The sequence below is a fragment of the Colletotrichum costaricense genome (assembly GCF_030867565.1).
Source record: "Colletotrichum costaricense strain IMI 309622 chromosome Unknown Scaffold_5.1, whole genome shotgun sequence".
Taxonomy (NCBI): domain Eukaryota; kingdom Fungi; phylum Ascomycota; class Sordariomycetes; order Glomerellales; family Glomerellaceae; genus Colletotrichum; species Colletotrichum costaricense.
The window spans coordinates 2,747,805-2,762,075 of NW_026848234.1; the positions used below are offsets into that span (position 1 = coordinate 2,747,805).

General features: G+C 54.6%; 5 protein-coding genes across 5 annotated transcripts; 2 read left to right on the forward strand and 3 right to left on the reverse strand.

The window, feature by feature from the left end:
• Nucleotides 1-1,001: 1,001 nt before the first annotated feature.
• Nucleotides 1,002-3,428, forward strand: CCOS01_06064 (FAD-binding domain-containing protein; the record flags this gene model as incomplete). The annotated part of the gene is made up of 1 exon (XM_060454236.1): nucleotides 1,002-3,428. One exon carries the CDS (start codon nucleotides 1,002-1,004, stop codon nucleotides 3,426-3,428), a length of 2,427 nt encoding a protein of 808 aa, XP_060316008.1.
• Nucleotides 3,429-6,692: 3,264 nt separating this feature from the next.
• Nucleotides 6,693-7,581, forward strand: CCOS01_06065 (uncharacterized protein; the record flags this gene model as incomplete). The annotated part of the gene is made up of 2 exons (XM_060454237.1): nucleotides 6,693-7,219; nucleotides 7,281-7,581. 2 exons carry the CDS (start codon nucleotides 6,693-6,695, stop codon nucleotides 7,579-7,581), a joined length of 828 nt encoding a protein of 275 aa, XP_060316009.1.
• An 875-nt stretch (nucleotides 7,582-8,456) lies between these two features.
• Nucleotides 8,457-9,419, reverse strand: CCOS01_06066 (uncharacterized protein; the record flags this gene model as incomplete). The annotated part of the gene is made up of 1 exon (XM_060454238.1): nucleotides 8,457-9,419. One exon carries the CDS (start codon nucleotides 9,417-9,419, stop codon nucleotides 8,457-8,459), a length of 963 nt encoding a protein of 320 aa, XP_060316010.1.
• An 895-nt stretch (nucleotides 9,420-10,314) lies between these two features.
• CCOS01_06067 (formyl transferase) lies at nucleotides 10,315-11,812 on the reverse strand (the record flags this gene model as incomplete). The annotated part of the gene is made up of 4 exons (XM_060454239.1): nucleotides 10,315-11,155; nucleotides 11,221-11,336; nucleotides 11,390-11,460; nucleotides 11,536-11,812. The coding sequence occupies 4 exons, from the start codon at nucleotides 11,810-11,812 to the stop codon at nucleotides 10,315-10,317; spliced, it is 1,305 nt and encodes a 434-aa protein (XP_060316011.1).
• A 498-nt stretch (nucleotides 11,813-12,310) lies between these two features.
• Nucleotides 12,311-13,504, reverse strand: CCOS01_06068 (uncharacterized protein; the record flags this gene model as incomplete). Its single annotated transcript, XM_060454240.1, has 2 exons — nucleotides 12,311-13,426; nucleotides 13,484-13,504. The coding sequence occupies 2 exons, from the start codon at nucleotides 13,502-13,504 to the stop codon at nucleotides 12,311-12,313; spliced, it is 1,137 nt and encodes a 378-aa protein (XP_060316012.1).
• Between the last annotated feature and the right edge of the window lie 767 nt (nucleotides 13,505-14,271).

Here is a 14,271-nt window from a genome sequence, read left to right on the forward strand (position 1 = left end):
CCACGACACACAGAGAGAGCCTATCGTGCTTATCGCAGTAACCTTGTTTGCCCCCCCAAACCAATCAGAGACTCTGTAATTGACGGCAGACCGTGATGACGAGCGGGATATCCTCTCTGATTTAGATACCAAGACGCCAACCACGAGCCAAGAAGAGGCCAAGAAACCAAGAAGACTCAGCCAGTGGAAAAGAGCCAGTTCACCTGGTGTTATTGTAGTTTGCAAGTGCAAGACTAATTCGGTAATCAGTGAAGTCAATGGCTCGTCCAAATCGTACTATGGAATCTTTTTTGTGTTTTGAGTTTTGTACCAATGCGACGGTCCGGATACCAAGCCTCTAAGACGGCCTAGAACATTTCTTACGACGTTTGTTGATGTACGATTTCGCCTTGAGGCTTCTAGTGTATTGAACCCCAGCAATGATGTATCCTTTCGCACAGCAGGGAGCCGTGATGTTCTTCAACTCTTTCACGTTAGGTCTCAGCTTGTGTGAGAGAGAGCATTGTAGCCTCGATTCAATGAAGACATATGAGTCTGAAGGTCTCTTTTGATACTTCTTCCATGTACCAGGTCCAGAAATCTATGCTACGTGTATCCGTGCCAAAAACACCAAGAAGCTTGGCTCGTCCCGGCTGACGTACGACAACGCGATCCACCACCACCGCACCAAGTAAGCGCGCAACACTCCCACATTGGCACATGAAAAAGGGGAAATCACCGCCAAGCAGAGCCAAGTGTAAAATGAGCGCAACACGCATCTTAGTCCCGTTTCCATAGTCCAAAACCCCAATAAAGCCCTGTTGTCATTGCATCCATTCAAAGATATAGACACCATGGACGCCCGTCGTTTACTTTCTGTCCCTCGACCGTGTCTTTCTCTTCAGATATCCATTGGTGTCCATCGCTCTCTCGGTGACAGCGACTCGATAAAAGGAAGACAGACAGACAGAAGAAACGACAGTCCGTGAGGGTACTCGATCAGCAAAACAACGAGGGCCTTCATGGCTACCCCCACAAACCACCCCGTCACGAACCCCAAAGAGGGCGTCACATACCTCACCGAAGACGAGATAACCTCCTTCCTCGACGACCTAGACCACAACGGCGACGGCTACATCGACTACGACGAAGTCGAAGCCAAACTCGACGCCGCCCACGACGAGCTCGCGCCCGGCGGTCAGGTAAAACCTCACCACGTCATCAGCCGTCACACCTCTCCAGAGAAACCAAATCAGTCGTCTTCCTCGTCAGACGAGAACCGCCTCCGCCATGAATTCCTCCGCTCCATAATGGGCCTCGCCGGCTCCGACGACGACGACGACGACACCTCCCGCACCCACCGCATCCCCCGCGCCGCCTTCGCAGCCCGCGTCCGCGAATGGAAAATCCCCTCCCTGAAACAAGACGCCGACTCGGAAACCTCCCAGCGAGACTTCATCCAGCACCTCCGCCTCTCCCGCCGCCTCCGAGCCTACTGGGCCGTCCACGGCCCCGAAATCGCCTTCCTAGGCCTCGTCGCATCCTCCCTCATCGCCTTCGGCGTCTGGCAATGCGTCAAATACGCCACCACCCCCCAGTACCGCGCCGCCTTCGGCTGGGGCGTCGTCCTCGCAAAGACCTGCGCCGGCATGCTCTACCCGACCTTCTTCTTCCTCATCCTCAGCATGTCGCGCTACTTCTCCACCATGCTCCGCCGCTCCTACCGCGTTTCTCGTTTCATCAACTGGGACCTTAGCCAGAGCTTCCACATCAAGATCTCGTGCCTCGCGCTCGCGCTCGCGACGCTGCACGCCGTAGGCCACCTCACGGGCTCCTTCTACCACGGGAGCCGACCCGGAAACCAGGACGCCGTGGCAGCCGTCCTAGGCCCGGACGCGGTGCCGAGGCCGTACGTCGAGTACGTCCGCTCGCTGCCGGGATTCACGGGTATCACGGCGTTGGGCCTCTTCTACCTCCTCGCCCTGCTCAGCATGCCTGCCGTGCGGCGTTGGAACTACGAGGTTTTTCAGCTGGCGCACCTGCTCATGTACCCCATCATCGGCCTCATGATGGCCCACGGCACCGCGGCGCTGCTGCAGTGGCCCATGTTCGGCTACTTCCTCGCCGTGCCGACGCTGTTGATCCTCGTCGAGCGCGTCGTCCGCGTCGGTACCGGGTTCCACAGGATCAGGGCGACACTGACGGTGCTCGACGGCGAGACGGTCGAGGTCGCGGCCACGATCCCCAGCGAGCGCATGTGGAAGTACAGGGCCGGGCAGTACGTGTTTCTACAGGTGCCTGCCATCAGCGCTTTCCAGTGGCATCCGTTCACCGTCTCCATTTGTAAGGGGCGGGAGTTCCGGTTACATATCCAGACGGATGGGAACTGGACGAAGCGGCTTCGCGATCTAGGCGGGAAAGGAGAGGAAGGAGCCGATGCAGCAACGGAGATTGAGGTGGGTATCAACGGACCCTTTGGTGCGCCGGCTCAGCGATTTTACGATTTCAACCACACCATCATCGTGGGTTCAGGCATCGGCGTCACGCCCTTCTCGGGCATCCTCGCGGACCTGCAGGCGCGCGATGACGAGGAGCACGGGGGCCCGACACACTCGCATCAGCACCGCGCCCACCAACACCGCCACGACTCGGAGACGACCGTCGTGGCGGAGAAGAAAGAGACCAACGAGCGAAAGGGTTCAGAATCGACAATGGCAGCAGCAACGACAACAGAAGCCCCGGATGGAAACGACCCCACGAAGCCCCCTGACCCGCCAGAAGCCTTCACCTTCGCCCCCGACTACCGCCGCGTAGACTTCCACTGGACGGTCCGCGACCGAAACTACCTCCTCTGGATCGCCGACCTCCTCAACTCGGTCTCGCGAAGCCAGGACTGGCACCGCCGCCACGAGGGCCCTTCCCAGCACCTCGACATCCGCATCGCCACGCACGTCACCCAGAAACGCAGGGATATTGTCACGCACGTGTACCGCTGGCTTCTCGAGATGCACCGCACCGAGGAGCACCCAGAGAGCCCACTGACGGGCTTGCTGAACCCGACGCACTTTGGGCGGCCCGACTTTGATGCCATATTAGATAGGCACTACGAGGACATGCGGAGGTTCCGTGCCAGCAAGAGGATGAAAGCGAACGCGGGCGGCAGGGCCGCAGCCGACAGCATGGCAAACGCAGGGGAGGTGGGAACAGACGGGAACCACCGCAGCGAAAATGGGAACGCTAGAGCCGACGACCGCGGTAGTACCCGAGGCGCTAGCGGCGAGCGGCGGGACGTGGAGGAGGAGGATGAGGAGCTAAAGGTCGGAGTCTTTTACTGCGGAGCGCCGGTGGTCGGGGAGATCCTGGCAGACAAGTGCCGGCAGCTCACGGTGCGGGGGCGGCACGACGGCAGCAAGATTGAGTATCACTTCATGATTGAAGTCTTTGGGTAATGGATTTTCTGCTCTGCGCTCCGTACATGTAGCTTTGGCCGATAGCTTTGGTCTTTGTCAATGGTTGGATTGAGCAGCAAATTGGAGATATAGTTCGGTCGGCCGCACTCGCGGGCGCTGGTGTTAGCTGTTGGTCTGAGTTGGTTCTGAGTAAGACCAAACGCAAAATAATGAGAAGAACCATAGAGGCACAGAACAGCAACCCGCTCGGGGAACCGCTCGTGAGTTCGGGATTCCCTAGAGATGATCACGTTCCTGTCTCCCCGACAGGCTGACGTGGATGGGCGACGAATCCTAATCAGGCATGCCACGAGTTAATTGTATGGGCCAAACTGCGTTTTCAGTCCCACTACAATGCCTTTCTGTCGTCGTCGTCTTGCTCTAATCCAGAACGTGCACGCGCGCGCGCGGCCGTCGGAACTCTCGCCCTGCGTGAACGAGGATATCGAGTCGGGTTCAGGCCCGTCTCAACAGACGGACGCGCGCCATCGTCTAGGGATCTGTCGTAGGAGAAAAAACTCGCAGGAACCTGTGCACAGGGAAAAGGGAAAAAAATTGTCTCCCCGCGTCGGGCCCCCTTTCTCTCCTCTCTCTCTCTCTCCAGCCATCATCCCTCGTCATAAGTCCAGGTCGGCCTTTTTTGCCGATGGTTCCATGAACCTGGACTTTCTCTCTTTTTTCCCGCACCGCAAAGTGTTTCTGGTTGGCCATTTTTATTTCTCCGACGAAGTGTCCTTGGACAAGGGTCCCGGGGTCTTGATGCCCAGTCGTCTCTATGGTGAGGTGCATGTTGCGCGACTCGCTCGTCCTCCGGTTCCCACTTGACACACGTCTTGTCTTGGTCTCGCCTTTACGCGCCAGATCTTCCCTCCCCTCTTCTCCATCCTCGTCCTTCTACCCCACTCAACCATGATCTAAATTCGACCATTGTGTGTGTGTGTGCCTGGTTTTCGATGTAGTGTTGCATTGTCAAGTGTTGGGCCTTTTTTTTTCTTCCCTAGGGCCTAGTGTGCCAAGGGATATGGGGGAGGGGGGGCCCAACTCTGACAGGCAGAGGAGACAACGTGAAGGAGGCCAGGAGCCAAGAAGAAACGTTGCGGGGACGTCGATCACGGGCTTCAGTAACTGCAGCATGCAGCAGACGGAAGCACGCTCAAGCTTTTGACGAAGAAAAAGCCCTGCAGATTCCACAACGGAGAGGAAAATCTGGCCATTCTTGGCTTTTCCTCCGTATGCCAGACGCCATGTGCCAGAACGGGGCCCTTGTCGCCGACACGGTCGCGAGCAACGGTAACAGATGCCGCTGCCACTCTGCATCCCTTCACCTCACCCCCCTCTTCCCGTCGCCACCACTGCAGGCGAACGGCATGAGAGACCTGTGAGAAGGGGCCAAGGACGACGAATGGATGACACACAGAGTTTTCCAGACGACAACAGACCCCGCCAGGACGCTCGAGATGAAATTTTGTGAACAAGCCAACCGTTGCTTGGTCCGGCCACGAGATGACGAAGCTCGTTAGAAGCTCACCATCTAGTCCATTCTCGCCCAAAGATTCATCTGCGGCCGCGAAAGACCCCTTTTCGACGCTCCGGCCAAGCCAGTGAGCACTAGAGTTGAGGAGAAAAGGAAAACACCGGACCAAAGGGTTCGTATATACGAGGCGCCCTCTTCGCACAGCATTCTATTCAAAAAACTGTAATTCGCAATTCGAACTATCAAAGATATCAACTCGAGACTCCAAGGCACGGTATTGCATTGAGCCGCAATCGCCAAGATGTCTTTGCTGATCTACACTGGGCTAGTCAGTTGATCTGGAATGGTGCGAGAATGACTTGGTAGCGTAGGCGGGATGTGCGTTTGGATCTGCTTGCTCTGTTACATCGCGCTCTCGTCCTCTTGGCACACTTGATTGACATTCTGCTGCCAGAGCTTGGTCTCTGCAAGGTTTTGAATGAGGAGATATGCTCGTAGGCTCGCAGGGCCCGTAGTCCAAAAATGGACTCTTTGGTTTCTGGGGCTGGTGTTGAGCAGTCGAGTGGCTGGCACCGTACGGCGGCGGATTCCCTACCTCTCGCCTCCATACCCATCCCTCGACCCCTACCCAACCGAACCGACCACTCACAGTACACGCGTAGACGCAAACTGGTCCTAATCTTGAGGCGACACCATGAGGCCGAGACGACTCTGGACAGGCTGACCTTGCTTTTCTCCATGGTTTGGTAGTGCTGTCGATCGATCAGCAGTGTTTCGTCGCGTCCGGGCTGGGGTGTCTGAAACGGACAATGCGTGGGCGCCGGGATGGACGTTGGAGTGAGAGGGGCCTGCCAAAACATGCCGTTTGAGCCGCATCTGAGGCACTGAAAATGCTGGCGGGGGAGGCTATCGTAGCAATGGCGGCATCTACATGCCGCATTCTCTATGTGCCGTGGGCAATTCTTCTGGTTTTCGAAAACGTCGTTCATGGGAAAAGAGTCCGTGATGTTTCTTCTTTCGCCCATTAGCGCCCTCCCACTTTCCGAGGAAGGGGGGGACACGTCAGGTTTATAGCGTGTAACAACTGTGAATGTCAATGATCACAGATTTTGTAACACATGATTGAGGCTCAAACCAGGGCAATCTGGCCTGTCGACGGCAGGTGTTGCCGGGAGGTCAAACAGAAGAATACGCCATAGAAACGGCGCTAGAGCCATGACCACTGGCTAGCAGTACCACGCCGAGGAATATCCAAGTTAGCAAGTAGGACATTTGACATTTGGGTTTTTTTTGCTTGCTTTCGCCATCTCATTCGGGACTATGCGCTTACTGTAGACAGAGTAGAGAGCGAAAGAGAGCGAGACCGGGTGTGAGTGGGCACAACCGGCCAGGCACTGCGTAGCGGAAGAGGGGGTTGAGACATGCCATCTGAAGGACGATTCGTTGGATGGGCGAGCGACTACTATGGTGTCCAGAGTGCGTTTGGTATGTCGGTTTCGTGCGAGTGCCGTAAAAGAGAGGGGACGCTGGAGATGGGATGAGTATCCACGGACGGTTGCGAGCCGGCAGGGGTCGGTGGATGGAAATCCGCGAGGGGTGTAGGAGAGGGTTTGGTATAAGACTTGGCCACGTCTTCCCCCAAAATCTTCTCCCGACGGTCCTGTCACCTGCGGTCATCTCATCCTCCCGATCCCTTCACTTCTTTACACTCGCCTTTCTTTTATTGCGGCCGGACCGCCTTTTTTTAAACACCCCAAACGACGAAACGTTCCACTCCATCAGCCGTCAATATGCAGCTTTCATTCCTCCTCGTTCCCCTTCTGTCCATCACGGCCTTGGCCAAGGACCACAATGGCGGTGGCGGCAAGAACTCGACAGAGGCTCAGTGCAAGCGCTTCCTGAAGGGTGAGAAGTTGGTCAAGGTCGCCGGCAACGATACTCTCCTCGCCGAGATCACCAACAACAACGCAACAAAGATCGACTTCATCAAAAAGAAGGCCGCCGAGGTCCAGCCCAAGCTCGACGAGGCCAAGAAGAACTCGACCTTGATGACGACCTGCGACCAGGTTCGTGCTGTTCAGCAGGAGAACGGACAGTGCCGCTTCATGAAGCGCATGGACAAGTTGGAGAAGCTGGTTGCCAATGAGACTGCCCTCAACGCTGTCACCAAGAACAACGCCACCAAGGCCGACAAGCTCAAGGCTTTCGCCCAGAAGGGCCAGGCCAAGCTCACCGACCTGCAGAAGAACACCACTCTCCTCTCGTACTGCTCCGTTCAGACCACCAAGGGAGAGTGCAAGCAGATGAACAAGTTGAAGTGAGTGACTCCTCTCAGCGCTAATTCGACGAGCAATATGCTAACCACAACGCCACTATAGCAAGCTTGTTGCTCTTTCCAAGAATGACACTGCCCTGAACGACAAGTTCAAGGGCAACACCACCAAGATCGAGAAGTTCAAGGCCAAGGCTGCCAAGCAGGAGGCCAAGCTCAACGCCATGATGAACAACTCAACGCTCATGGGCGTCTGCCAGCAGCTCAAGGCCGGCAATGGTGGTGGCAGCAAGGGCGGATCCAACAACAGCCAGAACGGTATCGACAGCGGCGCAGCCGGTGTCAGAGCCGCTGGCGCCCTCAGCTTGGCTGCCGTTGTCAGCGTTGTCGTCGGCCTGATGATGTAAATCATCAGATCGGTGTGAGTTGGAACTTGTTTGCGGGGCATAAACGTGGTCGTCGGTCTCGAGTAACAACGCGGGGGGGGACCGGCGCCATCTGCCACGACCTTGACGCATGCATGCGTCTTGTACAAAACCGCTGTCGATTAGCTGGGGATACATCTTAGTGTTTCACTCATTCGGATGGCTCGACGTGGACCTGACTTGGTCAGTCTGACGTTAGATGGGCTCCAAGCTATGATTATATTCATATGTAATGAGTGGCTCAAGGGTAATGTGTTGGTAGAGCAAAGAGAAAATTGGAAAGTTACAGTCGTTACCAGGTTGTCGAGGTGTGATCAATGTGTGATTTGTCTAGTCCCGAGTTTCCGCAATCGAGTTCCAAGGGTCTATGTCTGCTGTACCAATTCGTTCGAGTTCTTTATTAGCTTGGCTTCTGGTACTGGATAAGATTTTGCCAAATGTTTCCCGTAGCATTACCAAGTCCGAGATTGGCATGCTCATGAGGATGGTGTGCCAGGTGGTGGGCAAGCTATGGGTTGATGGGATTTCAAAATGCGCTGGATAGACGTTAGCATGGTAACTGAGACATAAATGATTGATCTTCCTACCGACTTTGCAAGAAAGGAAAAATTGGAGAAAACTTGGAAAGCAATTTACTCAATGCTCAGATCGACGGCAAAAGATATGTCGAGTAGCGCCTGAGAAGCTCCTGTAGGCGTTTCAGGCTCGAGGGTCAGAACGCTTGTCATAGTTCGTAAATGTCACAATGATACTGTTCGATTAACAACATACCTGTGTGATGTCATGGCTCCTTAAAAATTGCTGGAAAAGCCTTTGATCCATCCGAATCGGAAGAAAAGAATGTGAGAAGAAATGCTCTACATGTCGAAGTAGTCGCATGGCACATCCAGGAGACCACTGTCAATGCCTGTACCGGAAGTGATTGCCGCAATTCTCTGTTGTAACTCACCATGGAAGGCCGCTTTTTCAGCGGAAGTCCAAGGCAGTATGGGGGACCACCGAGCAGGAGGTTTAGCTCGGCGTCCCCGGCGACTGCCGGTCCGGCCGCCCCTGACCTCTGGTCTAGAGTCGGAACCCCGGGTCTTCCTAGCGTTCCGGGTTCGCCTTGGCAACGGAGTGCTTGTAGTATTGTCGTCTTGGTTATCCTTCTGGGGCTCCGCTCCGAAAGTCAACACTTTCTGGAAGGTGGGCGTTGCGGTGGAGTTTACGGGAGAAGACGGAACGGGATCACGGATAATGTCGTTGCCGTTGTCGTCGTTGACTTCGTCGACGGTAGGGAGGCGAGTGACGGGGGATGCGGTCAGCAGACTCCACGTGGGGCTTCGGACACCGGTCGGAAAACACTTGCTACTCTCCGCAGCTTTATGGTCGTCAGGAATCTGGTCGTCAATCTCATTCACGAGATCGGCCATACCTGCCGTCGTTCCGCGCGAGGACTCCTCGCTAGTGACGCCTTCGCCGTGATGGACTGAAGTCTGGACATCATGCGATTGAGCTCTCAGAGTCCCAGCATAGTCGCTCAGGCTTGGGGCAGCCGAGCGACGGAACTGAGGCTGTGGTGTGACGAGACGGTATTCCGAGTAGCTGCCTTGCAGATTCTCCGTTGCCGTCTTTGGTTTGGGTGTCGGGGCCAGTGATCGGCGGAACGGGGGAGGTTCGACAATACCGACCGACACTGAGCTCTGATATGAGCCTGGGGAGATTGTAGAGGAGAAGACGGAAGATCTCCGAGACTGCGGCGTGCTTGTCTGAGCTGGTTGAGGGTCATCGTCTCGAAAACTCTCTGTGGTTGCTTGAGGGGAGCAGAACGCAGGGGACATGTTGAATATGCTGATAGCTTTGATGATGATGTCGTGGGTGTCTGCAAAGGTCCTGGAGTGTGTATCTTCTGCCTGCGCAAGAAAGTTTCTAAGAGACTGTTAGTTTCTCTGTCTTTGCTTGAAGTGCTGAATGTCTCGGAAAGGATAAGAGTTACTTGTAGGAAGCCGGGTGTTTGCAAGAAAAGAAAACAGAGAACGTGGTAATATTTGGTTAGTTTGCTCCGGACGCCAGAGTGGAGGAGATGGCCGATGTGAGGAGAGAGCGGACGGGCGGAAGGAAAAGAAGATGAGTTAAACAACATGGAAGGAATCAGATTTCGAGACTGACCTGACCGCCAGCTCAGTCGATTTTCGAGTGGGTACCAAGCAGTGATATGGCTTAGGAAGGAGCGGCTGCGAGAAAGTCTGGGGCGCCTTCCTCAATCCAGAATCGCTCTACCTCCCTACTTAGCCTCGAAAGAAACGGCCTGAAAGGTAAGGTAAGATCTAGCGAAGGGAATGAACAGGTTGTGCCAGCAAAATGGAGATTCGATAATAGAAGGTCTGTATTGATAATCACTTATACGAGAGTAGCCTTGAGAGTCTTTCTTCGCAAGTCTACGGGTCGCAACTGACACTTGAGAAGATTCCATGAAGCACCCTGTATGGTTTTTCTCATCGACCCAATTCCAAATTCGACATACTCCAGGCAATAGAGATATATACCAGACCTGGAGTTTACTACGTAGCAAGGCGCCAGGAACCATAATAATATGTTATCGCGACTCCCTGTTCACTAGCCTAGTCAGGAATCTCGCCTAACATACGGAAAGATGATCAGTTTGTAATAGTTCCAAAGGAACAGTGATCAACCCCGTCACTGCATTTTCCTATCGTACACCTACAACACTGATATCTAAAAGGGGACAAGAGTGAATTCCGAACGCCTTCCAGTAAAGCCGTTATTGTAGTCATCTCCGACTACGGCGAAGCTCTTAATGGCGCTCACAGCAGTACGTTCCACCGAGCCCTCGACAATCATGGTCGAGACCTTGAGGACCTTGTCGCCCTCAACAAGGGGAATCAAAATGCTCTTCCCGTCCTCGTGCTCAAAAAAGGCACGCTGAAGCACTTTCCAACACCTGTCTTGCCTCCCCTGAATCCAATTGGCAAACTTCATCTTCTTGTCATCCTCCGGTGAGGCATCGTCTGCAATTATTCGGTCTTTCCTATACCCCCTCAATCGTCTGTTAAACTGCTTAATATTCTCAGGCATATCCTCGAGGGGTACGGAGTCCACCCGTCCCAACTTAATCCTCTTCTCTGTGCCCGTGGTCTGGCTGATTGCAGAGGACCACACGCCGCCCAGCACGCGCTGCCGCGTCGCAATGTCGTCGGCGGTCCACTTCGACCAAGCAATCCAGCGGTCGTGGTTTGTGATCTTCGGCGCGTGCGGAGGTGCTCCGAATGAGTCCTCCATGAAACCCCCAGTGGATTGTTTCCAGCCGACGTTCACGTGCGGAGGGACGTGGAGACCTCGATGTAGACCGTCGACGAGCATCTCGGCGGCCGGCGGCGTGATAATGTCGAGCAGCTGCTGCGTGCTGCAGTTTTCCGGGATCGGGATGCCTGGAAGCGGCGTCTGAGCCAGAATGTCACCGTGATCGAAGTCTTTGTGATCTAGGGTCTGAAGCGTGATGCCTGTGTGCGTGCGCCCTTGTAGAAGCGTATGTTGGAGGGGCGCGGGACCGCGGAAGCTGGAGAATTTGGTGGTTGAGAGGGCTGTGTGACGATGGGGATGCAAACGTGGATGAGAACTCACTCTGGGAGTAGTGATGGGTGAACGTTTAACCCTCCGTACTTTGCCATCTTGAGTAATCTCGGCGGCACGAAAAGACCAAAAGAGACGGCAATGATGAGATTGAAGTCGCTAGGTGGCTGCGTGCGTCAGTTTGATGGCACTTGATGATGGGAAAGAGGAGCCGCAATACCTGCCACTTGGTAAACGTGTCTCTCACGTGAATCGGCAAACTGAGTTGCTGAGCGAGGGTCTTCAACGGAACTATTGCCAGTTGTCAGCTCACATTAATCATCCACAGTCATCAACCTCATGAGAGTCTAGAAAGCGCCCACATACCCTCACGAACATTTTTCATCCCTCTCCCCGACGGCTTGCTCGGCCGAACAACGACTTCCAGCGACTCAATCAGTTCCGGGTTTCGCTTCCCTTCCGCGGTCAGCGCGGTCAGCGCCGCGCAGCTGAAGTTGTCCGAGCCGCAGAAGAGGATCCGGAGCGGGTCCGAGACGCGGCCGGCGCCGGTCGTTGCGCCGGAGTAGAATCGGGCGCCCGACCGGCACGTCGTTGCAGCTGGCACCCGCGCAAAGGCGGCTGATCGGAGGGCCAGCCACGTCATGATGTCGAATGATGCTGTGATTATTTGCGAGACATTTTACCTCGTAAAGATTTCTTATTCACGGGTGCGGTATTCTCGCTTCAATCGACGTATCTTTTTTTGATGGCCTTCAAGGTCTAATGAGATGCCGAGTAAAAGTGGATCTTGGACGGTATGCCACCTGAGGTTTGAGGTGATACGGGTACATGCATTTGAACGTTTTATGCATCCAGCGGGGCGAGCTCCTTATGATCGTCCTGGGATACCGGAAGGAGTCAATATCCGGCTGATGATTGGAAATGGACCTTGGTAAACACACAGATAAATAGAAAGAAAGCAAAGAAGCAGAAAATTTTCGAGCGAGAAGTAAAGATTCGGCTTGACTGAAGTTGTAGGCCATAGCTTTTTGTAATATACTTTCGAGGCTGTACTGCAAAGAAATGTTTTCACAAAGTCAGTCCATTTGCAAAGTGCAGCGATCAACGTTGCTGGTGTGTATTCAGTTGTATGCCAATTCTTCTACGAGACCGCCCAGTCGCAGGCGACGATCCATCTACCATCTTGTAGCTCAATTTCCCACGCAGGCTGGGAAATCGCAATGACACTACCCACGACGACAGGAGCCTTGTGTCCCAGGCCCGTCAACTGTCCCTCCCCAGCCAGCATAAGCCGCGCCGCAATCTCTTCTCTTACATCCCCGTCGCCCATGATCCTTCGTCCCCGAACAAGGTACATTCTGTTTCCATGACGAACTTCGTCAACAACAATGCTCATGACTAGGTCAGCCGGACGGTCACCGCCCGTCCAGCCCTTGACCTCTGCCAGCCAAGTCTGCAGCTCTGCCGCGAGGCCCCCAGCGACGTACTTTGCGCCTCGCCGCTGTGGAGAGAACGCCTCCGGTAGGCCTTCCTGTCGAATGACTTCGGATTCAGACGGCTTGAAACGAGGGGCGCGATGAAAGGTCGGCTGCGTCTTGACTGGGTCTCCTGCAGCGCGCTTAGGAACAACCAAGTCGTCCTCAGTCTTGGGCACACCCTCGCGGAAGGGAAGCTCATCATTCGCATCTGGCAGCTGCTCGTCACCGTATCCGCTTTCTTCAGGGAGAAGCTCTTCCTCTTCGTATCCCATGGCAACGTCTTCCTTGGGCTCCTCCTGCCAGCTCAATGCTGGCGAGACCGAAATCCTTCTCCTCTTTGGTGTCCTCTCCTCACTCTCGCTGTATAAAACACTAGGCGGCTCCGAATCAATCTCGATCGAATCGCTCACCGCGACGACCATTGGCGGCAGCTCATCCTGGTCCTCTGTCGGCGAATCGCTACCGACGTCAGAGTCGATGTCAATCCTAAGATTCTGCCTCTGCGTCCCAGCTCCTCGCGTCGATCGCGTCGCCGAGACGGGCGCATCTGTCGGGGAACTATCCAGAAGATCGTGGATCGGGTCTCGGTGTCTCGACGGTCGAAGTGAACCAGGGAACACGGGCGTCGCGGGAGGTCGCTGAGTCGATGACGGAGGGGCGAAGCGGGGCGTGGGCTGGAAGCGCTGGCTGCCGGCGAAGACGGGCGGGCCGCTGCCTGGTGTCTGTTGTTGCGATCCTGGAGGTTTCTTGGAAAGCAGAAATCGACGAGGTGTAGGTGTCTGCAAAGAAACTGGTTAATAAGCGACGGTTCTTGGTGTAGTGACCGCAAGACTCACTGATGGCGGTGGTTGCGTCATTGGGGTCAGCCAAATGGACCGCGTCTTCGTCTTGGGAATTGAGAGGCGAGAAGAGACGCGGTCATCGCGTAGGCCTTCTCTCTAGAGATATGTATTTTCAAGCAGGTTGGGTGGAAAATTCGACGCTGAGTTGATCTGAAGGCACAAGCCGGCGGCGGAAGCTTCGTGAGCGATCGCATGGAGCGCATGGAGTCGCGCTAAGCACTGCAGGCGTCATCGCCGAAGGTGGTAGGTGGGGGAGTGCCTAATATCTGCTACATACATAACCCCTTTATGCAATCATTTCCATCGCTTCAACCCTGGAATGGTTTTTGAGAATTCAAGTTCACTGGTAAATAGTGTAGAATTACTACCAAAAATGTGTACCAGTGTTTGAAAAACTAATGTTCAAGAACAGTGTTCAAGAACAGGCTGTCCTCTTCAATTTGGCGCATGGCCTCCTGCAAGTCGAGCAATTGGTCATGTGGCTCCGGAACATAGGGAATCAGCTTTCCCACGGCCATAGGCAGAAATGAGATAGAGCGCGCGAAATCTCACGAGATCTGCATTTGATTGTGTAAACCTACGGTCATTCCAAGTTGTTCTCCGAGCGACTTGGCGTGACAAGACCCGAAGTCAAGGTTCCACGGACTTCAGCCATAGAGGAATCGGCTTTAGGATTTATGAAGTTCGCAGCGATCTCTCTTGGGAGTGGTCAACTCTACCGCGAATTTTTGATTTCACTATTCCAAGGGCTCAGAAGTACTTCAAGTTCGGAATAGACTTAT